Source organism: Nesoenas mayeri, assembly GCF_963082525.1.
Source record: "Nesoenas mayeri genome assembly, chromosome: 10".
Classification (NCBI taxonomy): domain Eukaryota; kingdom Metazoa; phylum Chordata; class Aves; order Columbiformes; family Columbidae; genus Nesoenas; species Nesoenas mayeri.
Window position 1 is genome coordinate 11465874 of NC_137560.1, and position 26944 is coordinate 11492817.

Here is a 26944-nt window from a genome sequence, read left to right on the forward strand (position 1 = left end):
CTACATCTCTTCTGCAACAAAGGGCATCATTCATTCCGAGGAAATTTTACAGAAATAACATTTAAAAAACCCATGATGTAGGAAAAAAATAAGCCTATTATCACATATAAACAGCAAACCACACAATAATGCTGCCTTCAGCATGTATGTTGTACTTTCTATTCCAGAAGTCAGATCTTGCTGTTTAATTTTTTCCATTCTTTGCAACAGAAACAGTAGAATGCATAAATCCAAGCCACAGCTCAGGAGTCCATGAGACTTCTGTATGTTGGCTCCTGTTAAAATCCTCTAAGCCTGTTCACACATCGCAGTCTGAGGTTGCTGTTTCAGTTCCTTAAACTGTGGAATGCATGCATCTCTTTAATGTCTTTCCCCTTATGCACCAGAAATACTATATATTCACATCAAGAAGGGGATTCTTGACTAAAAAATGAAGGCAATTCCTCATTATTGAAAAGACTGAAATATTTCTCCACATCTCAAGTGAACAGAAGCGACCTACAGTTAACTTCACTCTGAGATTCTTGGAAGAATCAAGATTAGCTTCAAATTTCACACACCACAATAGCTTGTTCTTTCTATACTCACGTATTTCCTTGGTTTGTTGAAAAATATGGTTTACGAACCTCTTCCTGACAGGTCTTTTCAGAAAGAAACACAAAATGAGACCAACAAAACGCCTTCAGCATCTAAGCCAAAGCTGTAATCAGAAATAATCAATTGAGTTTCATGAACCAACTACTCAGAAAGTTGCCCTCACGTAGCACAAGCCTCACGGTCAGCCTCTCAAGTTACTGAGTTAACACTCTGACCAGCTTCCACAGAAAGCACTCCGCTGACACACAGCACACACTGGCCAAACATCAACCAGGCAACACCATTCTACTACTTATTTTTAAAACGAAAACATGAAATTTAGAGTTCATTTAGAATTAGTCTCATTCATATACTCGAGATCACTGTTTTATAACAATGTTTAAAATGTGAAGGGCAAGAAAGACTTCTTGAATTAATTACTTGCACCTATTTGCCCTCACAGAAGCAATATCACCTACTCTCTTCATTGTCAGAAGATTGCTTCAAGGCGTCAACCTGCTTGCTCCTTTCACAGATGATTTTAAAAATTAAATTTGAGCATGGATGTGTTTATTAGTTTAGCTTGAGTGCAACAATGTTTCCCACAATTTGGTAACGAGGCCTTCTTATATATTTCTAACAATAATACAAGCAGCTGTACATCTACAGATGAATATGCAAAACCATTTTTTTCAACAACACTTTTATTGAAGCACTTCAAAATGATCACAATGATAGATGTTGCCTTTAACAGAATAAAACCTGTGATGTCATAAGTAAAAGGCACTAATCTTGGCACAAAGGTCTACTTACCCACCTTCCACTGTGACTGAAATGAAAATATCAAATATTCTACTTCTCCTTTAAGAAAACACATGTGCATACCCCCTTTGAGTGCCATTCCAGGTTTGTCGTTCAAGTGACATGTAAAAGAAAACCCCAATGTTTCACCAAGGATACTTTAACGTTCAGCATCTGTAGTCCTAAAGCCACAGACTACTCAATGAAGGTTTACGATTCAGTGAGACAAGTCATTCTATACCCACATTTTGGGAACAGAAGTCCTGAAGCACATACCAGTCTCAAGCATTCACACATTACATCTCCTTTAACATGATTCATTGCTTTGCTGTTTGTGTAGTCGGCAATGCGCCGCTCTTAGCAAAACAGTTTAAATATCCTGATTTACACCCCCTTATTTAGAATTTACACAGCGCTCTCTAGTCAGGGTCAGTGCAAACGTGAACAGGCAAGGAGCAGTGCTGGGACATGCTACCGGGAGGAAGCGCATTTCTTTCACATTCAGCAAACACACACAAAGCAAATCACGACATGCCATTGCACAGCCACAGTAACTGTAAAATTAAACCTTAGAAAAGTTAAAAGCTTGATAATCCAGCTAAATCATACTTCAAGTTATTATAGATCCTTGCACAACATTCCTATATTAATTTAACCAGAGAGACTGTTTAAGGCATTTTCTTAGGCCTCCTTTCTTCTACCACGAAGCGAAAACTACACAGCATCCTAAAAGGACCATCTTCCCAACCTGTTACCATGAAGATGCAAAGAGAAAACACAAATCAATAAGAAGCTAGATTATTAGTCCCACAGATCATGAAACAGCTCCACATTTTTCCTGTTGGCAAGTAGTAGGACAGAATTGCTCTGTGCAGCTGCACAGACACTCAGATGTACTCGGGGCGACGATGAGAATTATGCTGCACTCCAACTGCACGTAAAGAAGGCACCATCCACACAGAAGCTGACAGGACATTAACATTCCAGGGAAAACTTTCACACAGCCCAGCACTGTGGGTGCACACACAAACATTTCTCCCCAGTCTAGTCTAGAGACACGCTGCTCTCTGCTCAGCAAGCCTGACCACTTGTACTGAACAAAACCAACAACAAGTATTGAGAGTTGACAGCTATTTTAAATTATCATGACGCCATACAATACTAACACATCATGAGGTCATAAAGGTATGACTGGTGTCTAACTTCCACACATATTCATGACCAAGAGTTCTCTCTGGCTCAGTATTTAACTTTTCCCAAGACCCAGTTTTCTCAATATGCTAATGGTCAAGGCCTACTGCAGATACATCAGAAGAAAGTTTCAGGACTACAGCTATTGATGTTTAAGTGCAATAATTTGTTACCAAAGTGCGTCCCCAAAAGCAACTTCTGTCAGGAGAATGGGAAATTTAATCAGTCTCTTTTTACAGTCCAGGCTCACTATGGAGCCCAAGACAAGTAATCACCATAGAAGAACAGACTGGCCCAATAGATTTCTAGAACACAGCCACGGCATCCAAGTTCAGCAGACAACACCACCAATGCCTGTCTTAGGTTCCACAACTTTATTAGAACAGAAAAGGTTTAACCTTGGACTTAACTGTGCCAGATGAGTGAGTTTTTCAGTCAAAGGCTGAAAGATGGTGAGAACAGCCTCATTTCTCTAGAAATACTTCCTACACTTCCCTTCTGTTTCGAAATCAAGGTAGTTGGAAAGTTAATCAAGCAAACAGAGTATAAACCTCTGCATTGGATTCAAATAGTCTCTTCAAAGTCTAAATTTCTGCCACATGAATAACTACGGGCATCTGGAAGGTCTGCACAAAAACAGCTGTGAAAACCTCAGTGGAGGCATTTTGTGAAGTAACACAAAGGTACTTTTTAGAGTACACATACCATAGGTGGCCAGTGTACCTCTCCTTGCCATATATACATTTAGAAGTAGAAACTGTTACTGAAATACCATGTCATGCAAACAGCTGTTGGCCAAGTTCACACCACAGCTGATTTAAGTGATTAGTACCGGCATCAGACCAACCAGGGTGACAAATCTTACACTGTTTTCAGATTTTGCACGCAGAGGCATTTTGCTTTGAATGTTAACCCCAGGTAGCTTGTTTTGCATGCAGGAAACTCCCATCAACTGAAGAAATACGCACATGATCTTTTACTCAACAGTTCATCAGCCCTTCCCACCAGCCGAGTTACACATGAGGATGCTAACTGACCAATATTCAGGCCTGAAAATAACCTGTTAGAGAGATCAGTAAATTTGAAAACTTAGATGGAGGCTAATCCATTTGTTACCATTACTTGGAAGATGTTGACATACGTTCCTGTAAGTCAATCAGTGACCCAAGAGAAACTGCAGCAAAGCATCTGGGAAGAACAGTCAGTGTAACTTCAGATTAAAGTTGCTCCAAAGATTTTGTTGAAAACCTCCATCAACAAAAGCCTCACTTTCCAATGAGATAAGAAACTCTATGCTTTAATTAGCAGTGAATGATCAGGCACTGCTAGATCTGGCACTTGTGCTAGAAAAACAAAGGTTTTATTCTAGGCTTGACAACAAGAAGCACGCTTGCACACACACACACATTTTTCTCCTGAAAACAGCTCCAAAAGGCTGCCCCTGCTTAAGACCCTTCAGCTGATCAGTGCTTTTCATGAACACTGCAAAGCACTGAGCTCTGCTGTGAATGACTAGCTAAGCTTGCTCATGCAAGCTGAGAAAGCCCCAGGCCTGAAAGGTAGTTTTATAGGCATTTCTCTTGAATAGTTGAACCACAGAACATAAAGAAGCTCAGGTATTTACCAAGAAGAGACAGACACCCCGTAACGTGTTGCCATGAGTTAAGCCACATCAACTCAAGTCAGTCAGTTAAGTGTCAATACAACCCTCAAAACATAAGTTTATTGAATAAAGCTGAAGACCAGTAAACCAACATATGCATCCACCTAAATAAAAAATTCACGTATTTACAAAGTTCAGTAATTGTATAAGTTGTTCACATGCAGAGAGTAATGCACAGGTTAACAATTGGTAGTGTTTGGATGCCATAAACGCTGAAAGCAGTGAAGTATATAAACACCAAACACATCAAGTTTAGCTATAGGCCAGTTAACTATACGGTGACCTGGTCCCCCACAAAGATTCACACATTCTAGTTTAGTTTCCTTATTTTAGGCACAAGCAAGTTTGCTAAATAAAAGTAACTGTAGCAGTTCCTGGTGAACTAGAGACTACAGTAGCAAGTTAATATACCCTCTCCTCTACAGCACCAGAGTATGAATTAATTGAAATCATGCTTCAGCGAACTGAAAGGGGACAAAAAGTTAAAATGCAAGTTCAGACTGAACGCAGGCAGCATGTAGTGTCTGTGCAACAGTGCCATAGTTGGTACAGAACAGTAAGGCCATGGCAGTCTAAATTAAAATTGGCTTGTTATAACTGATATGGACTAAACAGTGTTTCCAACCAAAGACTCCGACACAATGCAAAGTACATTTAGGTGCAGAATCACACACAGTGTGAGGCAACGCAAGCAGGTGTGCCATGTATTTGCATACACTAGTGAGCTACACTGACATTACTGCATGAACAAACCAGTCTTAACGTCTGTCCCTTTAAATACACTGAAGTCATTAAGTAAAGCTACGAAAACATTACAATCTTTAGTTTATACATATTTCCCTATACTGTAGGAGCTAGTCAAGAAACAGGATCAATTCATTGGCTCTCTTGTGCTTTGACACAGTAGAACATTTCATCTTGCAACTTACAGACTTTGCACATGGTTACATCAAGAAAGCAGGCAGGTCTAGAGTTGTCACAATAGCCCAGATGTTCCATAGCACCAGCTGAAACTGTGCCCAGCCATTTCATGAGAAGGAGAAGACACTAGACAATTACACTGATATTGTGCTAAAGGTCAACAACTGGCTCCATACAAAAACATCAGTAATTTAAGTGTCATGCAGCTGCTCAGAATGTGTGTTCTGGTTTCAGATAGAGACCACTAGCATCTGTAGATAGAAAAATGTATTTGAACAAAGTCTGACGTTCCTGGCAATTTGTTTTCATGCTGGAATACTCCAATTTTTGAAAGCTTGAGAGAACAGTCCATTCCCATCCCCCACACAAATGTTAAACAAAAGCAACAAAATTATTTGAAACATTTGACTCTTTCCTAATTCATCATGAGAGTTTTCTTTTTCAAGTGACAGGGTAAGATCTCAACTGTAGATGAGTGATGCTGATCTATGCCTTGTGCTCCCCTCTGCAAACAGTTTCCATTTCTCTGCTTACATACACACATCACATGCATTTGTGAGATAAATCAGTATCCCACAACTCACGCTTAAATGTTTTCTAACTACTGTGTGTGGCATCTTACAGAATCTTAATGCTGTCAAGCACCAGCATCTTCAAGCCACTAAACACTAGAAATAAAACACTTGCTGAAAATCATATAAAAACCTGGCCCTGAAAAACCAGAACAGAGTGTACCATCATAATTAACATGGTAGAGATTTTTTTTTAAAAAGCCCCCCCACAACCCTCCCACCATAGATGGTTGTAAAATAAATATTTGTGCTGACTGTATCATGACAACTCTAGTTGTTTTGTGACAGAACAGGAATACAAGTCTTCAGCAGTGCACATGAGAAATGAACCGTGAAAAGGCAGATTCTTGATACAGGATTTTTGGGTAATATCTCATTATGGAGGGAAGTGGACAATTGAGATTATGGCCAACAGGTATTGGAGATTCCAGGAAGACTTCAGCTTCTCCTAGATTTTGAATGCTGAATAAGCCACTGAAGCGTGATATCTAAAGAGAGAGAGAAAAGAAGTTCCATATTCAAGTGTCTATTTGTATTTGTATAATTGGCATTGCTTTGGTACGCTAGTGTCCTCAAATACATGGCAGGAATATCCAGCCCTTCTCTAGAGAAGGACCCAAGACAGATCAACAGAAAGGTTTTTCTGAATGCTTGTTGCCTGTGATTTAGTCCTGTAACATCCCAGCACCCTTCAAGTAATGTTTAAAGGAACTGCCCCAGATATCCTGGTCCCTCAGTCAACTACACCTCCAGGAAAAATACATCCCTTAATCTGACACTTTTGTATGGCTCACATAATCACCTTTAGATCAACATCACTCTGTTTGGCCAGTCTGCCTCTCCTCATGTGATGAGAAGAGTTAGTTTAGCCCTATAGTATGAGGCATCAAGCTCTCCCGTGCTTGAAAGAAGGTTTCCTAAGGAAGTGCAATACACTAGTGTCGTACCAGGGCAATGCAGCACCCTCCCTACAGTATCAGCGATGCTGAGCTGCGGTTTGAGCCTTGTGCGGGAGATATGACATAAGGGAGTATCTGCTTCTCCCATCCGCCATGTTTGAATCTTTAGCTGACGGTAAGGTGACAGGGGCTTCTTGGATAAGAAACCAGAAGAGTTCTACAGGCTGTTGATTTTTCCTGAAAAGAAGTTGAGTACTTAATATAAAGCAGTTCTGGTGTGCTTTGTAGCTTGTTCCTGTGACCATCAGCCTGAAGTGCCCCTCTCCAGTAAACTCATGTCAGCCTGCCAGTGAACCAGTGTTAACCTCACAGAAGCCACAGAAGGCAGCAGGAGGAGGACTGCAAGTGCTGTTAAGTAACATCTTTTCATTCAGTTGGGATTACTCAGTTTACTTACAATACTAATCTCAACTACTGGGTATTACACAGTGCCATGGTCTCTTTGAACTCCAGATACTCTAAAGCAATCGATGTCAGCACCAGAAAAATAATTACTGTTTGGCAGCGTGGGGTAGTGAATAGCATAGGCCACAACATGAACTGCTTTGACAAGACAGTAAGGGAAGATGATTATTTCAAGGGAATGACTGCTGATGGAAAGCTCACTGCAAGCACTTGCTAGCCTCACGAAGAGAGGCAGAATTGAGAGTACTTGATAGAAGCACAAAATTATTTAGGCCAAGCTAACAGGGAGACTAGTCAGCTATTTGCTGCAAACTAACTAAAGGCAAGCAGCAGATTTCACAGGAGACTGACACGTTTTGATAACTACAACCCCTACAACTTTAATAGCAGTCAAGCTTCCTCACTGCCATCAAGAGTTAGTGAATATAACCGGTGCACTTATACAACATTCTTGGATTTGTCACCAGTTTTTGGAAATCAGGAAGCTTGTGTTTAAGAAGTTACAAACCCCCAAGCCATCCTCTGACAGCTCTTCAAAATGCTTGGCATCGTAGGTTAATAGTTACCTATATTATCTTTCTCTTTGCAAGAAATTGAGTAGCAGCAGATTTCTCTGTCCTGAATAGCAGCAAGATTCCTATGAAAGAGAGAACATTTCATCACACACTTCATTTATAACAAGAACTATTATACAGAAAATCTAAAAATTCTGTGGAGAAGATGAAGTGGAACAGTTCAGTTACCTCCTGTTGCTGGATTTCCTACTTTTAAATGCAAACTTCTTGATCTAACCACCCTATGTACATGAACTCATTTATTGAGTTAAAGTAGCCTCTCTTAGGAAGGGTTGGACTTACATCTTTTCAATTAGTTGTTTCTCATCCAGAGCATTAGTAAGGTCTCTCTTATTTCCAAGTACTAGAACCTGAAACCAAGAGCAGAAAGATACAGCTGCAGCTTTAGTGTTTTGGGTTTTGGTTTTCTGTTTGTTTTTTAAACCCAACTGACACAAAACAAAACCCACCTCACACAAACAAGAAACTTCAGGGGAGTCTGACAAGCAGTTTGCACTAGGCTATTTAATCTAATGGAATGACACATTCACTATTAAACCAGATCAAGAAGGAACATTAACCTAAACACAGGGAAAGAGGGGGTACAAATAACCTGTTATGCACAAAAAGCAAGCTGATAAGAGTGAGAACAATCCCAGTAGACTTTCAGCTGAGAGTCCCCAAACTTACTCTCTATTTCTGTACCACACTCCGGCTTACCTGTACTATATTAGACTCTACATGAGAGCACAAACTTGTACTGTGGAATACTCTAAACTACTATTCCAATTTTATATGTTTTTGTGTGGGCACTGAACAAGAATAAGACCACTGGAGGATGGACTGAGGTAAACAATTTGATATAAGGCACTAAGGGCCGGTACTGTTCATGCTTCTACTAACCAGTAAGGTTAGGCCTTACACTTGACTTAAGAGTTCAAGCCAGACTTCAGAGCTGCTAGAGTTATGCACATTCCTCAAGCAAGTTTAACACTGTGTAAGGCAATATTACTTACAGGGATTCCTTGTAACTGTGGCTTATCTAGAAGATTGTGCAGCTCATTTCGAGAGGCTTCTATTTTTTCACGATCTGCAGCATCTACCATGTAGCTTTAAAGAGAATTTAAGGTTAGGTCAGTGAGACTGAACTACTTCAGAAACAGCAATCTTTCCTTTACACTGTCAGTTTTGAGTACATTCAACAAGGCTTTAAATGAAGCCAGGTCTTCTGAGCAAAGAATTTAGTTCTTTTAAAGAAAATTCTCTAAGATCAGCATAGATTAAAGATTCTTTCAGTCAGACAGCACAGCCACCCAGTTCAGACATGAAGTAGAAGATAGTACTCCTGATCTGATAAGAAAATAACCCATCTTGAGCTCTGAACTTAAGTGTAAAAAAAAGTCAATGTGGCTGCAGTAAAGTTTCAAAATTAAAATGAGCACTACTGAGTCAAGCATGCACTGTTAGAAAGGCTACACACAGAAGAGAAGCAAATTTAAACTTCAGTACTAGCTGAAGAAAGACAACACTTACACAATAGCATTAACTCCTCTGCAATATCGCTCCCACATGCTTCGGAATCGTGGTTGTCCTCCTATATCCCAAATCTTAAATCAAGGGGAAAAAAGACAATTTAGCCATGCACTATGTTTAAATGTGTCATGCAAAAGTAAGACAAGAATACAGTTTTTCTTTCTTCCTTAGGCCAGCTGCAGGACCCCTCGTACATTAGAACAGAAATAATCCCTGGTACAGCTGCTCAAAGCTTGCAGGCCCAGTAGCATAAGATGCAAAATACAGCATCTTGTACCAGATGCAAGAACACACCTGTGCACTACACTTATACAACGTGGTATACAAGAAAATGCAGTAAGATATCTTGACTTAAAACTTTGCTTTTGATGTAAGCCTGGCCTTAAGCAATATTGATGAGCAGAAGAGGAGGATCTCTTGGCCCTAAACATGTGCAAATTAACTCAGATTAAAGCCAGCATTATCACAACACTGCTTTAAATAGTCCATGAACCTGGAAATCATACACAGATTCTCATTTAAAGAAATCCCATAAATAAACACTAGTGTATTCTTAAGCTGACAGATTTAGCTGAGTCTCTTCAGTTTCCTACGTTTGTCCCAATGGTGAGAAGAAAACAGAGCAAACATATCAATTTTAAACCGGAAGCTGAAAAAAACCACATTTCATGGGTTTTAAAAGAGACAGTGAATGATGGTGACATACCTTTATTGTAACATTACCCTTTGTAACTTTTCTCATGTTGAAGCCCACAGTAGGAATCATATCTTCACTGAATTGACCTGACTGGAAAAAAAGAAAGTTAAATTTAGCACTTATCTGATACAGCTAGTCTACATAGTAAAATACCATAAGCTTTTCCTAACCATTTGCCTTCCAACAGAAGGCTTTATAGCCAAAAAGTTGTAGATGTTATGTTCATGTGTATTGAAGCTTGCGTGAAGTCAGTCAAGTCATTTCTTACAAGCACTTAAATAATTTTTCAAGCCTTGAGGTAACCAGGGGAGCAAAGCTGGAGAGAAGTGCTTTGCCTAGCTTAACAGCTGGACAGCCAGGCCAGTATAGGAAAAGAGCCGTTCATCTTCTGCTAGAGCCAAGTTCTGTACGTCAGGATCGCCTAGATACCTGGAAGCTAGAAACATCCAGAAGGTTTTCCTCTGATGCAAGCTACTCTACAGACAACATTTACAGCAATAAATCACTCCTGTGGAGTAAGCCTCCAACCCACAGGTATGGGCTGACTCCCTGAGGAGTTTTAAAAGGCTGGAAAGTGGAAGGACCTGACAGGTCTGCTTCCTGCTACGCTACAGTGTCCAGCTTGTGGAAAAGGCAATTGAAATGCAACTGGAGAGTATTTCAGCCCATTTACTCCAGAAGTTCAGCATCACCTTAAGGTCTGACATAACTGCTACAAAACAGTGTTATATTAAAGAGGTTCTCTCATGGCAGATGTTTTATTATCTGTTACACTTTTATCTGTAACAGCTTGAAAGTCGAGTTCACAGCTATCTCTTGTAGCTAACCCAGGAGCCATAACAAGTATCATCAACACTAGTGCACCTCTCTCCAATGCCCCTGTGCCTACTTGGCAGGCGAATCACAGCCACAATGATCATTATGTATCTCACTACATTCATTATGTGTGAAAGAACCAGTCAAACAGATTTGGAAAAAAGGTCAACTCAAATGCATTCAGTTGTTTAATTAGGGTTTGATATCATAGCGGCAGAGAGTCTGCTTTTCTCCCCTGATGTTGCCCAGAGAAGCCAGCCTGAGTTAAAAGCCTTTTAGAATCTATGAAGCAGAAGAGATCACATCACCCCATAGAGTAAGGGCCCAACTGCTCAAGGTGGAAGCAGTACCTAAGTCTGCCTGGACATGCTTTGAGTACATACCGCTCAGAGTCTGCAACCAGAAGATGACCAAGCTTGCAATCCTCATGCTTTGTCATTCACTTCTATGCATGGAAGTCCATGCTTCCTTCAGCTTGTTCCCCCTACCTCACCTCCCCTAAAACCCTGTGATCTTTCACTAGCAAACCAAAACTGCAAGCTTCACACAATAGACTCCAGTATAATGCTGATAAACACTAGAAGTCAATTGAAAACATACAGATTATAGCAGTCTCATTTGGGCTTATGTGGCCAAGTCCTTCAGTTAAATCATACACTGATCTTGCTGTTGACCTCCAAAACAGAAATACATCCAGAGCTTGGATTTGAAGAAAGAAGCACCCTGAACAGGCAGCAATTTTTCACATTTAACATTTGCTTTCCCGATGCATGGCTATGCAGACTAACAGTCGTCTTTTAAAAGGAGTAAAAAAGAAAGTCCTTGAATCCAAGGAATGCAAGAATAAAAACAGTGATGTGAAAAATGGACAGCTTAAAACTCATTAGGCATGTGTTCTGTGTTCTCAAAGAGGTCTCAACTGTTGAAGCTACATAGAAGAGCATGTATGAACCTCATGAAGCACTTTCAGAAACTACTCTAACCTTTCTGTTAGCTTATCAAGGTAGGTGCATAACTTGAATGCCTGTTCACAAGCTTCCCATTCCTGTCCAAAAAAAACAGTGTATGACTTGGCCATTTCAGCCAGTTTGGTTATGTGCAGCTCCAACAAGGGTTAACTGTGCCTCCCGTGTCTGATGCAGTTCAGTTCATAACGCCTGCACTGCCAATTTTGCCTTTGAAGGGTCAGCGTGCCATGGTTGCTCAAGAACCACCACATTCCTGCCACCCCAGTCACACCCTACACCCACATCTTCCAACCAAACATCTCCCAAGCACTCCCTGAACCTCCAGCTCTCAGTGCCGCTTCATATTACCCCATATGCTGATAGCCGTTCCCACTCAGATACTTCCAGATTCTTCACTCGAGAGCTGTTCCTATCAATAGCTCATGCTCTCACAGCTCTTTTAAGATACAGGTTCCTTCAGACTGTAGCAGTACCTCATTTGCCACACGTGTAATGTAACATTGAAGAAAATTACTGTGATCCACCACAAGGAAGATTTTACAGAATCTTCAGTAAAGCTGCTGCACCTTATATCACCTTCCAAGTACTCTCTACCCACGCTACACATCCAGGTGGCATAACAACTTGTTCTGACTTGCCTAAAAACTACACTACAGAGTCACTCAGTTACAATGTGAGTTTCATCTTTCTGTACTCTGCACATCTTTCTGTACTCTGTCTCACTCTGTAGGTGAGACAAACCAGCACTATCTGAAATGCTTTCTGAACCATCAGGAACAGAAGGAGGTAGCAGGTGCCTTCAGGGAGCTGCCTCCACAACATAAGCACACCCTTTCTCTCTATAGGAAGTTTGGAGGCTGTGGATTGTCAGGTGAGGTGGGCACATTACAGCTTTGAGAGGCACATCTGACCACAGGTTTTGAGCATACCGATCAACTCAGATCTTCATTTGTAAGACCTTACTCTGATACAAGTATGGATGTTCCTCTCTTCACAGTTAGTGTACCTAAAGAAAGCAACTGGAAGGCACCTTATCTTTTAAGACAGGTCAAAAAATGGTTAAAACCACTGTAATGGATTTTGCTAGGAGGCAGTGATTTCCTTTGATAGGCTCTGCTATTGTATCCAACTGTCTTGGCCCAGAAACAGTTCTCTAAACTCAGAATTTAGAGGGCTTTTGTTTACTACCTTTACAGATGAAAAAAAGCCTGGAATTCAGCTGCATCTTAGAGTATTAATATGCAAAAGCTACTCAAACAGCAGAACAAGAATATACTTTTATTAGTGGCCTGTTCTGTTTGAATTAGACTTCCCTGTCCCCCCAAGAGCAGACTACTCATCCCTGTCACCATGTGTTCACAAAACAATGCTTTCTCCTTCTAAAACAGGCATCGGCTTTAAAACAAGTTTGATAAGCACAGAAATATTTTCAGTTCCTCATCTGAAAGTGCCTGGTTGTTGTCATACACAGTAGCATTGCTCCAACACTCATCAAGGACAGCAAGAGTAGTTGCTTACAAATCTAGCAACAGCATACGATTTCAGTGTTTGTGAATATACCAACAGGCAGACACAGTACTTCAACCAGGCTCTCTGAAGATCAGCCTTGTGTACGAGAAGCGATTATGAATTAAGCCATTAGCTTTGAGGTCATATAGACCACACAGCATTAATACACACTGTTTGCTGAAAATCACAAAACAAAGTGAACTCTATCCCCTGTGTAAAAGATAAAGGGAAACTAAACAGACCAGATTTCAGAGACCACAGGCAGAAAAAAACCTGCAAGACTAGCCTTTAAGCCTCCTAGTTTAAGAGATGCTCCTTTTCCATACTACAAGCTTCTGGAGAACCCAAGCACATGATTTTAGTGCAACATGTGGGCTCTGAACCACCACCCACACTAAAGCACAGCCATGTTCACAAGCACTGCTCTTCACCTGTAACCGGCAGCTGGCCCTTCTGGTCTGCGCCCTCTCCCTCACCCCCCAAGGAGCAGGGACAGCTTTGCCAGCCAGCACCCACCAGTCTTGCCCCAGGAACCAGCCAGTTACAGCTATAGATCCTTTCCCAGAGGGTAGGATGAGAAGACTTTAGACAAGCACTGAACTTATCACGCAACATCCCAGAAGCGAACAAAGGATGCAAGTTAAGTCTTTTTTAATACTGAAACTGCTTAGTAAATCTCTTGTTTCCAGTTGTCTTGAGAGTGAAGGGGAAAAAAAAAAAGCAAACCAAACCACACTCTGGCTACTTCATCTCCCTCTCTGTAGCCATGAGCAACAGCCAAAAGACTGCTAACTTCAGGAACTTATGCTTCCAAGACTGTCAGCACCAAGCCCACAGCTTGATCAAGTAACTGAACATTAAGACTGGAATTCCTGCTTTCCACATCTTTCTTATAAATCCATTTCAATACATTAAAGGAACCCTTAAAAGCAGAACTAAAACTGCAGCAGTATAACTGGTGTTCCCTCTTCTTCCTTTCCAGCTACAGCAGTAGCGCTCTCCCGCTGTCACTGCAAACACTCTGCCTACAATGGCCCATCCGTATGCTTCTCAATACCAGCTCGCAGCCACCAGATTTTGATTCCATGGCCTGCACAAGGAGATTCTTTATATCAACAGAAAATGTCAGGGTAGCCTTTAGCTTGCATCTCATAAAGCTACCATGATTCATTACTGCTATTGGACAAATTTCTCCATATAGGCTTTGTTACTACGCAAAGATTTTTATCTTTACCTATAACACTTTTCAGTCATCTAGAAGAGATAATGAACAAGCTTAGCTGACTAGGAGACAACATCACTGGAGCATGGACTCCAGCCAGGACACTCCCAATCCACCTGAACTAGCACACTACCTTAAGTCGCAGTATTTGTCACTAAATTTCTTTCTTTTCACACTAAGAAAAAAGCCGCATCTCTCAGAAATCTCTTCTTAAAAAAACAAAAAACAGAATCACTTAATTATATAAAGCTACCCCTACACTAAGCCTCCTCTGCAACATTCATAGCCTCAACCGACAAGTGCATCATATATGGACAAACTAACTCTCTAGTTTCTGCAGTCTAGCTGCCTTCTTGAAATACTTCAGATTTTCAGCTACTTGTGATAGCATTCAGAAGCTTGAACTCTAGTTTAGAAGCTTCAATCCTCATGATCTAACAGTCTCCTGAAAGGCTTTACAACAGCACTTCTATGAATGTTTGAAGAAAATGAATTTTTATTTCCCTAACCTTGAATTCAACGGAATATCTAAAAGGACATAGACTGCTTAACATGCGACTACCACACAGCAGTGAAACAAGACCTAAAAAGGCATATTTCTATCTAAAAGTCACTCAGGTAAGAGTTTAGGACATTTCATGTGTCTGATAGTCATGGAAGCATCTTTTTCCAGGTATTACCACTTAAAGCTCTTGCATTGCTTAATGCCATGATGGAAATAGTAGATTCTGATTTCAGTCACCTGTTTCAGACCATCTCAGGTCCAGCAAGCAGGACCTCAGAAAAAAAAAAAAAAAAAGAGTATAAACTGAAGTATGAGTCACCTCATATTAGCTTTATTACCAATGAAGTGAGGCAATCCATTTCAAGAGACTTCTGCGATTAGGAAACACTTCACTTAAAAATGTATCAACCTTCTCACTTAACTACTGTGTGTATGAAGTGACAACATATGGCTATTTATGACCTACCCAGGTGTTTCAGAAGGCACCAGAGCAGCAGTGAAGCTCTTCAGAGCAATCTTTTTCTCCACTTCTCAGTGTGGCTTCTTTAAGTCAAAGTTACTTATAATAGCTGTGAGGACAGAAGGAAGTCACAGCCCTCAATTGGCCAAAGGAATCTTTTGTTGAGCGGCACTTCAAAAAATTGCCTCTAGAAACCAAGGCGTCATTCAAAGGCTCACCAGATATTCCAAAGTCAAAACACAAACCACACTAATTCAGGTTTTGACACAAATCCTAAAAAGAGATCTTATTTATCCTGTCACCGCAAACACAACATGTTGAGTTGAGCTCTTAAACCTGACAACCATATCAGGAAGGTGTGACTCCCTCCCACCCTTGCAGTTCTCCTCTCCTGCCCACTGAGGATCAGGCTACAGAGCTTCAGTGTTCCAGCAACACATGCTGGGATCAAGGATCTATCTCCTGGGCTTCAAGCAAGACTTCACAATAGGAAACAACTCTTCCGTGAAGCACATTTTAGAAACTGAGCAAGTATCCCATTATTGCCCAGCACACAGTGCCCGCAGCTGGGAAGCAGAGTCCGTTTACTTGAGTCATGTTTCAGTTGCCTCACGCAGCTGCAGAGCTCAGTTGCTTCTTGTACCTCTCTCTCCACACCAGCATTGCTGGAACTTGCAGCTCCAACAGCACATCTGATGAAAGCCTGGTCACAGACACTAGCTGCAGAGATGCAAACAACAGAAGATACTGCAGACTCCAGTAAATAAAGGGCATCTCAAGCCCTCAGATAAGAAGCTAACAATTCAAGATGTGATATCGGGATGACATGCAGTTTCTCTGAATAAGAGCCACAGGCCATCTACATTATGGAAATTAGGACCAGGAAGAAATTATATCCTCCCTTGTGAGCAAGTTTACTCACACACATGGAAAACTTATGCTTAATATCTAATTAGAGACAGTGACTAATACAGTGCCTTTGCAAAGCAGAAGCTGCATTACTTGTATACAGCTACAACTAGATTTCACTGCTAAGGTTAGTTTTTAAACCTTCTAGTCAAACTCAGTTTGGTCTGATTACAAACTAAATGGTTGTTTACACTAGAGGAATAAATACGGCCCAAACCAGCTAGTAACCTAGAAAAAGACTATTCTAGAACTGGACTGTCTGCCTTTCATGGCCTTTCCACTTCATTTGCAGCATCAAGCCTCCCGTGGAATTGGCTTAAGTTTTTCCTTTAGTTACATATGCCTGATGTGACTGGCATAGATTACATTAGAGATTTATATTAGATTAAACTCACTGCTGTTCAAGAGACTGGTAACAGCCCTTTGTTAGTCAGAATGCAACCTTATAAGCCATACAAAGTTCCTAGTATGTAATCCAGCCTTTAGATCTGTTCTATAGGACTAGCATCTTGCTGTGTCATTCCTTTCATTTTAGTTTTATGGAATCCCAATGCTTAACAGCTATATCCATCCAAACCATTAACTGGCCTGCAGAGAGCACTCATTTTGTCCCAGCACTCATTTCCAAATACACACTCTGAATTCAAGTCACTCAATAAAGCAACTAACAAGTTAGCTCTTCATGCCATGGATGGCACTACTTCTGTAAAAGGCAATATTGTGCTGATAACTGAAGCTCATGCTATTCTTTTTTTAGACCAATAATAAAAATCTGAGCAACCTGCCTAACTCTGGCTTTTTTTTTAGTATTTTGTTTTGGTTTTTTGGTGGTTGGTTTTTTGTGTTGTTTTTTTTTTTTTTTTTGTAAAGAGTCACTAGATTCTCTAATTAGAAACTTCAGAAATGCGACTTGCTACTTCCAAATCTAAAACAGCTTGCTAGGCTCTGTCATTATGCATAACAACTTCCCTATTTCAGGCAGTTTTGCAAGGCTACTTGAATGACACTTAGTCAGATAAATTTCTGGGTGTGATCCTAATGTGCGGTTGAAACCTTGCAAGATTCAGCCCCTAGCAAAGCAAGCTGGATACAGACGTCAGCTTTACTTAGGAGTACTTTTACCATTTGAGACAATTTAGATAAACTAAACTGACATGCAACTACTACAACACTTCTGTACTACTCCACATACCTGCAGTACAGTTTCATAGCAAACTCTGGAGGAGATGTGCTGCTGGTACTATACAAACAGAAGAGCAAAGCAGTACTTTGTCAAGTGTCATCACCATGCAGGACTCCAGAAGACAAAAAACCTGCAGACTAATCTCAGTGCCCAAAGTTGCAAGAACACATATATCAGTATCAGCTCAGCAGCCACAGACTGATGTTGTTCAACAATTCCAGAGTTCAGTTTTTTAGAAATCCAATCCCAGAGGTAATGGCAGCCAGTGCTGTGTGTGAAAGAAAAGGCTTCTGGCATTCACAGGTTAGTCCAGCAACTTCCACCTAACTATGCAGATGAAGAGTTACCTTTTATGAGGGCAGATCCATATCACCTAATTATCACGAAACCCACTGAGTGCCAGCATCCTCAGGTACACAAGAGCTTGGTTATGTTTTGACAAGTAGTCAATGCAACAAGGATTATCTATAACTGTGAGAGAATAAGAGTCATTTTCCTATCCAACAACTCATTCAAGTGACACTTAAATACATTATAGGCAGCAATGTTATGGTGACAGCCTCAAAAAACCATTGAAGGTCTGCTCAGGTCTGAGGTTGAAGACATCAGATTTCTCATTCTAGGTGCACTAGACTCAATCAGCCATGCTCCCTGTAAAACGAAAAGGGACCCTAGTTTCCCATTTCAGGGTTTCCAAATTCCAGCTTGTCTCTTTGAATGTTTTCTGTCACATTCATCTGCAGAACAGGATACTGATGAAGCCAATTAAGTCATTTAAGCAAGCCACTCTTTATCTTGTTCAACAATGGAAAAGCTTCATGTAGGAGGATTCCCACACCCTTCTTTCATCTGCTCCAGGCAGATCATCAGATAAGTACACTCAGGTTCAGCAGCCTGCTGCTGTTAGGCTTGGAAGTTGTACTTCTTAGTGCATACCTTAAGAGAAAGCAGATTATTCAACACAAGTTTCAGCAACCAGGATAAGCAAAAAGACCCGTGAGTGGGAAACATTTAAATCGTTTACTGAGGACCACTGAAAAAAGGCAAATAGAAGAACCAGCTGAAGACGCTCTTCACGCTGTGCTAACATGAGCCCAGCCATTACTAACACGCTGACTGAACCCAGCCCCGGGAGCACGGCAGAGCTGTGCTCTGGTAGCGCTGTCGGCGGGTCCCACCGCACACAAAGGTTTCCGGAGCACCGCAGAGCCAAGGCCACACGGCTGGCTCAGCCGGCTCTCCTGCCAGCCCAGGCCGCAAGGGCAGACACGCTGCTTCCCACCCCGGTGGAACAGCCCCATCCCACCTCAGCTCAGCCACGGCCGCATACCGGGGGACCCCGGCCCGGCCTCGGGCGTCAGCGAGCGCGGCCGGACACCAGGCCGCTCCCGGCCCGGCCGCTGCCCTGGCGCCAGCCCCGGCCCAGGCCCACACAGGCCTCGGCGCCCCCGTACACGGCGCGGCGCCCACGACACCCGGTAGCCCCGCCGCGGCCTCCCCCGGCTCGGCGCGGCCCGCTCACCGCGATGACGTTGACGAAGGTGGTCTTGCCCGAGTACTGCAGCCCCACCAGGGTGAGCTCCATCTCCTCCTTCCAGAAGAGTGAGCGGAACCAGTCCAGCAGCCGGGAGAGCAGCGCCAGCATGGTGGCGGCGGGCGGGCCGGGACGGCGGCGCTGGGCCCGGGCACTGGCGGCGGCTGTCGGGCACCCGCGCGCTCCCGCACGGCCCGGCTCGCCCCCGCGCCGCGGTCATATGACGCGGCGGCACGGCCCGCGCGGCGCGCACAGAGAGGCGGCGCCGCCAGCCCCCGCGCCGCACCGCCCCCTGCCGGCAGCCGCCCGCTCTGCGCCCGGGGAGGACCGCCGGCGGCGAGAGGGCGGGGCGGAGGCGGGGCTGCGCCGCGAGGCGCGGGGCGTCTCCCTCCATCCCGCCGCCATGTTGGGCGGGGCCGGGGAGGGTGTGAGGGTTTGCCCTGATTTGCAATGATTTGCGCTGATTTGCGCTGATTTGCACTGGTGCGGTCGGGGTCTCTGCGCGGGCACGCAGGGCACCAGAGCCGGCTCAGGGCCGCCCCGTCTGGCCGCGCTTCTCTGCGTCCATCGTTGCAGAGAAAAGCTCCCGAGGTGCATGGCGCGGGTCACTGCAAGCGTGTGCAACAGGCAGCAGCGCATCTCACACGGAGCCGTGTTTTATGTGCAACGATAAATGAATGTTTTACTCCCAGGAGTGTAAGGAGCCACTGAAGGAGGAATGTTGCTTTTACAAAGCTGGGGACCTGTTGCCTAACCCCAGCATGGGGGGAAAGATGTAGAGACATCAGACTCTGAATCCTTAATGTAAAACAAAGTCTCTTCGAACGAATCCTGGAATGCAAACCGATTACTGCATTTTAAAAAGTTAAGCTAGGAGGAAGGGCAGCCAAAGAGCTGGGAATCCATATTTTAAATAAATCAATAAGGGGAGCGGGTCGTTAGAATTAGGTGAATGAGACAGGTAAACTGAGGCAGGGTCGTGTAGTCTGTAAACCCTGCAGTACCGACCCATGGGGAACAGGGCGGCAGTTTGTGTCTGGGATTAGGGTGATAGAAACAGGGGTTTTGCCCTATTCTGTGAGCCTAGCTTAGGTAGAACACCTGGATTAGCAAAATCATTACTAAAATATGCTTTGCTGAGAGATCCTGCCTGGGCCTATCATATTGGCAAGGTAATAGTTTCCTACAGGGAGCAAATCCAATTTGCTAATTCACTCACTGGAACAAAATAGTGCCAGAGGTATTTCTATAGCTGAAAGCAACATAATGCCCCCTCGGCTTGTGTTGTAAAGGTACCGCAGACGCTGCATGGATCGCAAATTCTGTGCGGGGGAAGGCTCCTCTCATTTGTGACGTGTTTTCAGGCAACAAACTTCAAATGGGGACGCTCTCAAGCCTGGTGAAGTCGCAGAGTATTTCAGGTTCTCATGTGTCCGTGTTTGAACATTATGAACATTTCCCTCAATAAAATCAAAGGAATGATGAAACTTGTAACATCAGATTAATAATATGCTCTTGGCATTCACCTCACGTTATGGGAATCTCCAAAACACCGTTCACTGTGGTCAGAAAGGCAGCACCGAGCACTAATCTGGGTGCATAATTCCGGTGATTGTTCCACACAGGGTTCCTCAGGCCATTAGACTCGATTGTTTCCCATCTCCCCCATCTGCACGAGCCCCCTGGGAATGTCGCACTCCTCAGCGAGGCAGCGCACAGCACTTACAGCAAAGCCACTGCCAGCACTGTGGCTTGCAGGATATTTCTGGCATCTGAGGAGGACCAGTCTCTGGGTGGCCAAATCAGAAGAGCACATAAAACCAGGATCACATCACCACTTTCTGTGTCTAGAAATTTCCTGGAAATTCTCTGGAGGTTGGAGGTTGCACAACACAAGAGAAGAACCATCGGATTCACCTAGTAATGCAATACATACTTCCAAATACATTTTGAATGGGTACATCGTCTAATTATAAATTACTTCAATTACCAAAGTTCTGTAATAACATGAAATGGTATGTTGCTGTATCCGGTATGTTGCTGTATCCTCAGATGAAACATAAAAGTTCGTAATGTTTGGATAATGAAAGAAAAAAAAAATACTCTCTTACTGCTACTAAGGACAAAAGCTTCAGATTTCTCCATGCCCACTCAGGAAAACATTAACCTCACAAAAGGAAAGAGGGGTTATTTAATCAGTATTATATGGTGCCAAATCAGCAGTGACCAGTAAGCGGGGGGGGGGGGGGGGGGGGGGGGGGGGGTGCGTGGGGATATTTTGTTTCACCTGGTAACCTCAGCGTCCAGGGCCATCGCAGTGAGCTGTTTGTCAGTGGGATCCTGCAACCCAACACCATGTGCTGGGACACCTGCAAATGGTTCTCCTTCCCCGCTGCTGCCAGAGGAAATTTTCTAAATCACACTGCATTATTTTTCTGAGCCAATGGGTAAGAAAATGGGGGGACAAATCTACTCATACAGACCAATGTCAAACGGGGGTAAAAAAGCAACTAGAATGAGATCAGTATAAACCCCTTGGGACTGCACACTAGGGCACGATGGTCTGTCATCTCTATGCTGGCCACATCTGGAGGATCCAGCCACCCTGACCCGCCCTTTATCTGCTCAGCAGCTCCCCTGACCTTGCTGGGAGAGCTGTACTAATTAGTTTCTCTCCTCAGGGCGTTACACAGGAGGAATGGTTAAGTACTGCATGCAGAGAAAAAAGCTCACTTCTGTCCTTCCCGGCTGCACAGCATGCTGTGGAGCGTTTGTGGAAGGTGCTTGCCATCAAATGACACTGTCTGTGGCACCAAAGTTAGAAATTTGCCAGCTCCCCAGTGGCAGGGAAGGTGGCTGTGCATGTGGTTTTCCACCCTGAAACATGGCTTTCCTTTGTATCTCTAAAAAGCCAACTAATATACTCCTTCCAATTAAGCTGTGATACGAACTGCACTTTGAAAGTTCTTAATCCATTTTATGGTTCATTAACTCAGAAAATTTCATACCCATGGTTAGCCGTATCAAAGAGGATGGAATGCCTGGCACCAATTAGTTCTAATAATGAGCTAAATTGTGCACAGATTTCTGAGCCTGTCGGTAGTATGAGAAAATAGGACAGCTCCTCTCAAAATAGAATATCTTACTGGATGTTTCTTTAATTTGTCTTTGGCTAAAGACTACTCCCCCTAGCTGATGCAGTCAAAGAAACTAATTGATTTGATGAGTTACAGAAGCCTGCTGTGTGGCACTTTCCCCTGCTGCTGAGCAAGGAACCATGGCAAAATAATAGTCTTAATACTGCTCTGAAATATTGTGTTTCTGCTTGTTCATGTTTCGTACTTTAAGGAGGCAAATACACATACCCAGTTTGTGCCGTCAGTTTGCTTTGACACGAATTTTCTTTCAAGAAGGACTGACCTGGCCATTTGTAAAACGTCTTGGAAACTGCGGGTGCCTTCCAGGTCATGTGTCCTCGCTCAACAGGGAGGAAGAAGCTCTCCGAGCTGGGGGAGGTGAGGAGGACCTGTGCAGACAAACTGGCCCTGGTAAGTGGCTCTGTTTCCAGCGCTGGATTTTCAAGTCACGCTTAAAATATTAGCAAAAGAAACAGAGGCAGATGATAGCAGATATGAGATGTGTGTCATCCCTATGTTACGAATGCTCGAAGGAAAGAGATAAGATTAGTGGTCACTTCTAAAGAAATGGACATTAAAGCAACTGACGGTTCCTGGATCTAACGCACAGCCTATAACACTTGGTGTATCCAGGCATGTTGTGGAGCAGTGTCCTGTGTCTTCCCATAATTTTACTCTGGGCTTGCTCTTTTGCAAGACTTCTCAGTACTGCCACAGTATAAATACTCACTAAAGAACCAGAAGTGAAGGAAGGATTTCACTGTGTCTTCCCCACAGCTCTCCCGAAAAAGAAACATGTCTGTGTTCTATTATTGCTTGAGCTAAACCAGAAATATTCCTGTGCTGTTAACAGAGAGACATGCCTTGAAAACTAAAACATAACTCTTATTTTCTTAGACATGTTTGCATGCTGCTAGAATGCCTTTCAGTCCTGCCTCTTTTCTGCAGCCTAGGACAGCATCAAGTCTTCAGTGCAGCAGGGAGGAGAGATGCAGGAGGAGAGGGAGGTGCTGGGGGCAGCACAGCCCAGCTTCCCCAGGGCCGCCAGGGCTGCAGGCAGCAGCGTGGCTCCCGCGTGAAACCTGACGTGAGCACAAGTATCTCATTTCCCAACGTTTTGCATGTTTGTCTGAGAGACAGGCTGGTATGTCAGAGGGGTGCATGCTTGGACCCCAGTTTTCCGAATCTCTAGGAGGACTGCCCATAGGGGAACTCAGCTGAAAATCCACAGGCTGTCATGCCACTGAGATGACCTGGTGTCGGGTTTGGTGGGAGGCATTACCTTTCCTACACCTCCTTTACCTTCTAGTAGTCTGCTAGACAGGAAACGTGGCAGCTATGAGGCTGGCAAGCTGTAAGATTTTCCATCACTGACAGTGAAAATACAAATAATCACAGTCGTTTTAGCATTTTGATCTGGTAGATGCTGGCAAACACTTTGCAGTGTGAGCTGCTGCATCCAAGCAATGACCTTCAGGAATGCTGGAGTCTCCCCATGGTGAAGCAGCAGGAGCATGAATCAGCAGAAGGGAGCGGGGAAAAAATGATGGTTAAAAAAGAGCCTGCTGTTAGCACCAAGTTAAAAAAAAGTTTCCTCCTGGTCCTCCAGTCAGATTTATTAGCAGAGACCTTGGCACTTGCACAGACCCCTGCACAAAAGCCAGGCCCATGCTTGCAGATTTATTGCACAGTCAGGGCCTTTGCCAGCTCAGTCACAGCATTTCACCCTTTCTGTAATTTAGATTTAAAACCCAAGAAGAAACAAAACCATTCTTCCAGTGTTAAGTCTAAGCACAAACAGTCTCCAAGTGAGCCTCTGAACGAAGGGCACAGAGCCCTGAGCCTGCAGCTCTGTGCAGACACGTGTACTACCCAGTTTAGAGGAGGCCAGCACCAAGGGGAAGCCCACAGCAGCAGCCTCGTAGAGGTCCTCAGGCTGAGCCACGAGCCACCCACCCAGGCACCATGCATGTGGGGCCATGGTGGTGAGCCCCTGCTGATGCCACAGTCACAAACCCTGCTTGAGGCTACTGCAACCGCTGTGTCCCAGCCTGCCTGGGCTGGCAGAGAGGTAAAAACGAGCTCCCGCATCACTGCTCAGGGCTGGGGAGCTCAGCAGGAGAGGGTGCCAGGCCCAGGGGAGCTGCCCTAATGCCAAAGTGCCTCCGCACAGCCATGCCTAGGAAAGAACCCCCCTCCCTGCTCCCTGCCACTGCTTGGCATCTCTCTCACTGCTGCCTGTTTCCCCAGAGCACCACTTGCCTTCACTGCTGACACGCTGCTCTGTGCCCAACAGCCGCTGCCCTCTGCCTCCCAGCATGGAGAAGGAGAGGTGACCCACTGGGACGGAATGGAGGAGGCATTGTCTCCAGCCCTCACTTAGTAGGGCTCCATCCTGGCGGCTTGGCAAGAAACCACAGACAGTTCTGCAGCACCCAGACCCTTCCTGACAAATTTAAGTGCCTATGGTTCAAGTTTCCTTACATATTCAAGTGCCAGTGAGGTGTTTTGCACCTCAGTACCCATCAGCCATGGCCCCACTGCACCATCTGGGCTACCAAGCAGCATTAAATCCAGCATCAAAGCACTGACTTTTTCTATGCAATTTTGCTTAGCTACACTCACGATTTTCTGCGTGCTGTCAGAGCCTGTCACATAGCCGAGACCTGCCTGACCCGTGGCGTCACCCAGCACGGTGTCCCAGACCCCCGGGCAGGGTTGCGCCTGGCGCAAGTGAAACGCAGTCCCCATTTCCACTGAGAGCCTGGTCCCCGGCAAGAGCCCTCACATTGTGGCTGGCAGTGGACAAACCCCCAGCTACGGATGAGACTGGCTGTCCCTGATATCCCCTGCGGACCCCAGGGACCAGGGCTCACTTGCATTCTTTGCACGTTCATTGTGTCTTCTCACCCCAGTTTCCTTCCTGGCTCGCGGGTGCTCTTCTGCCTTTGCTTGTTTTTTCCAGCAGAGGGGGATGCAACCTCACCAAAACTCTCCTCCTCACCCAAAGCCTTTAAACATCCCCTCACCTTCAATACTCACCCTCACCTGCGTCCTCAGCCTCACCCAGGAATGGGCTCCCTGCACATTCTGGCCCCCCCGGCCTGGCAGTGCCGCACCCACACTCCAGCACCGCCCGGGCACATGGGCACTGCAAGGTCCGGCAAATCTTCTTTTTTATTGCACGTAATAAATCCAAAGCAAGGGATTTGATCTGTGGTAAGCTGTGAACAAGAGATGAATGAACACAAACAGCGACATGATGTTCACGTGTCAGCCCCAGCCTCCGTGGCATCAACGTGTTTTGTTGTTGTGTTTCTTTTTTTTCCTCCCAGTGTTGTCATGGACAAGAGGGGAGATAATGATGGGAACTGGGCGTCACTTGGCAATGAGGGAAACAGAGGGAAACAGTGGCTCTATAATGTCCACCAAGCCAGAAGGGCAAGACGATCTCATTTAATGCTTTTTAATCAATGAAATTCAAAGTCCTTCATAAAGCATCGTACAGTTGGGGAAGCTGAGGAAGAGACGGGAGAAGCGATGTGCCCAAGGGTAGCAGGCACCCAGTCAGATACTGCTCCCAGGTGCTGGGAGCTGTGGTTTCACTTGCAGGCTGCAGACCAGCTGCCACCAAGAGGTGCACAAGGAGGAGTGAGTTTTTGCTCAGGGATCACTCTCTGCTGTGGCCCTACTGCATGGAGCAGCTGCCTGCGCTCTTGCCTCGTGTTGAGAAAGCATTTGACTTGCTCCTGGTGTGAGGGGCAAGTCCCAGGCGATGACCTTGCTTTTAGTGGGGGAAGAAGCAGCACATCTTCAGGTACAAACAGCCTCATGTGAAACAAGTCAGTCGAGCTGTGCTAATTTACACCAAATACTCAAACTCATTGCCTCAGCACCTAGTAGGAGTCCTGAACTGAACAGAAGGAAGTTCACATATGTCAATGCTGAAACCATTTCTTGATCAGGAGCAGAAGGGAGCACCCAGCCTGCTCTGCAGTCTCTCTGGCATTGGATTCTGCATGCTCTGGTTGTCTTTATTGTCCTTTATCATCTCCTCTGGAAGTTGTGTTCCCTGTTGGCATTTCATGGAACACGGTCATCTCAGTAAGATGGGGACTTCGCACACCGCAATGTCAGAAAGCTGTACTCTAAGGTTATTTCCTATCAAATGCTCCTTCTCCCAGCCGTCCATTTATTTTCTCCTTGGCTAAATAATCTCAAGATAGAAATAGTCTGCAGCCATCCTAGTTCTTCCAGCTTTATATGCATTAACAGGAAAGAGAATTTAGGATTCCACTGTAATGCCATACACAAAAGCCTGCTGGAGAGCATCACTCTGATTAGCTCTTATTCTACAACCAAGAAAACAAGAAAGAATAAAAATAAGGGAGAACCCAGCATGTGGCTCCTGAGCTTTGCTGCTTCAAGGCTCCTCAGAAAATCTCCCTGGTTGCTCAGGGTGTATAGCATATTTGTGACTATACCAATAATTGGCTGGTTTTTATCCTCTTTTAATAATGAGGAAAAGAAGGGCAGAAGCAATGTAATGATTTGCTCACTAGCATATCAGAAAACTTTGACACCATTCGGCAATAAACCAGCACAGACCCCCCTGCACCCAGTCATTGCTGCTGCAGGCAGGTAAACACCTCTGACACCTCAATTTTTAAAACAGGGCACAACAAAGCCGTAACAGCTTCATAACTGAAACAATGCATGCCAGCTCATGGAAGTCCAACATGGAAAAATTTGATTTAGATCTGGGAATTAAATTAGCAAAAGGGATGAAAAAGAAGAAGAACACCTCACATCCAGGAACACATCTTTGG

At 44.1% G+C, this 26944-nt stretch overlaps 1 protein-coding gene across 2 annotated transcripts; it reads right to left on the reverse strand.

Annotated features, from left to right (window-relative positions):
- Nucleotides 1–312: 312 nt before the first annotated feature.
- Nucleotides 313–19187, reverse strand: ARL8B (ARF like GTPase 8B). 2 transcript variants are annotated; one of them, XM_080350618.1, is made up of 7 exons: nucleotides 18967–19187; nucleotides 9882–9962; nucleotides 9176–9249; nucleotides 8659–8752; nucleotides 7946–8013; nucleotides 7655–7725; nucleotides 313–700 (listed from the first exon to the last, which is right to left on the reverse strand). In XM_080350618.1, the coding sequence occupies exons 1-7, from the start codon at nucleotides 19087–19089 to the stop codon at nucleotides 690–692; spliced, it is 522 nt and encodes a 173-aa protein (XP_080206744.1). In that variant the 5' UTR covers nucleotides 19090–19187; the 3' UTR covers nucleotides 313–689. The 2 variants fall into 2 exon arrangements, with proteins under 2 accessions (XP_080206744.1, XP_080206743.1); XM_080350617.1 differs by lacking the exon at nucleotides 313–700 and adding an exon at nucleotides 5955–6212.
- Nucleotides 19188–26944: the final 7757 nt, after the last annotated feature.

Coding starts and splice junctions, on each gene's coding strand:
- ARL8B (XM_080350617.1), bottom strand. CDS start 19,089: ATGCTGGCGCTGCTCTCCCGGCTGCTGGACTGGTTCCGCTCACTCTTC. Junction 8,753..9,175: donor AGAGGAGTTAATGCTATTGT/GTAAGTGTTGTC, acceptor TTCTCTTTAAAG/CTACATGGTAGATGCTGCAG. Junction 6,213..7,654: donor CAAAGAGAAAGATAATATAG/GTAACTATTAAC, acceptor CTCTCTCTTTAG/ATATCACGCTTCAGTGGCTT.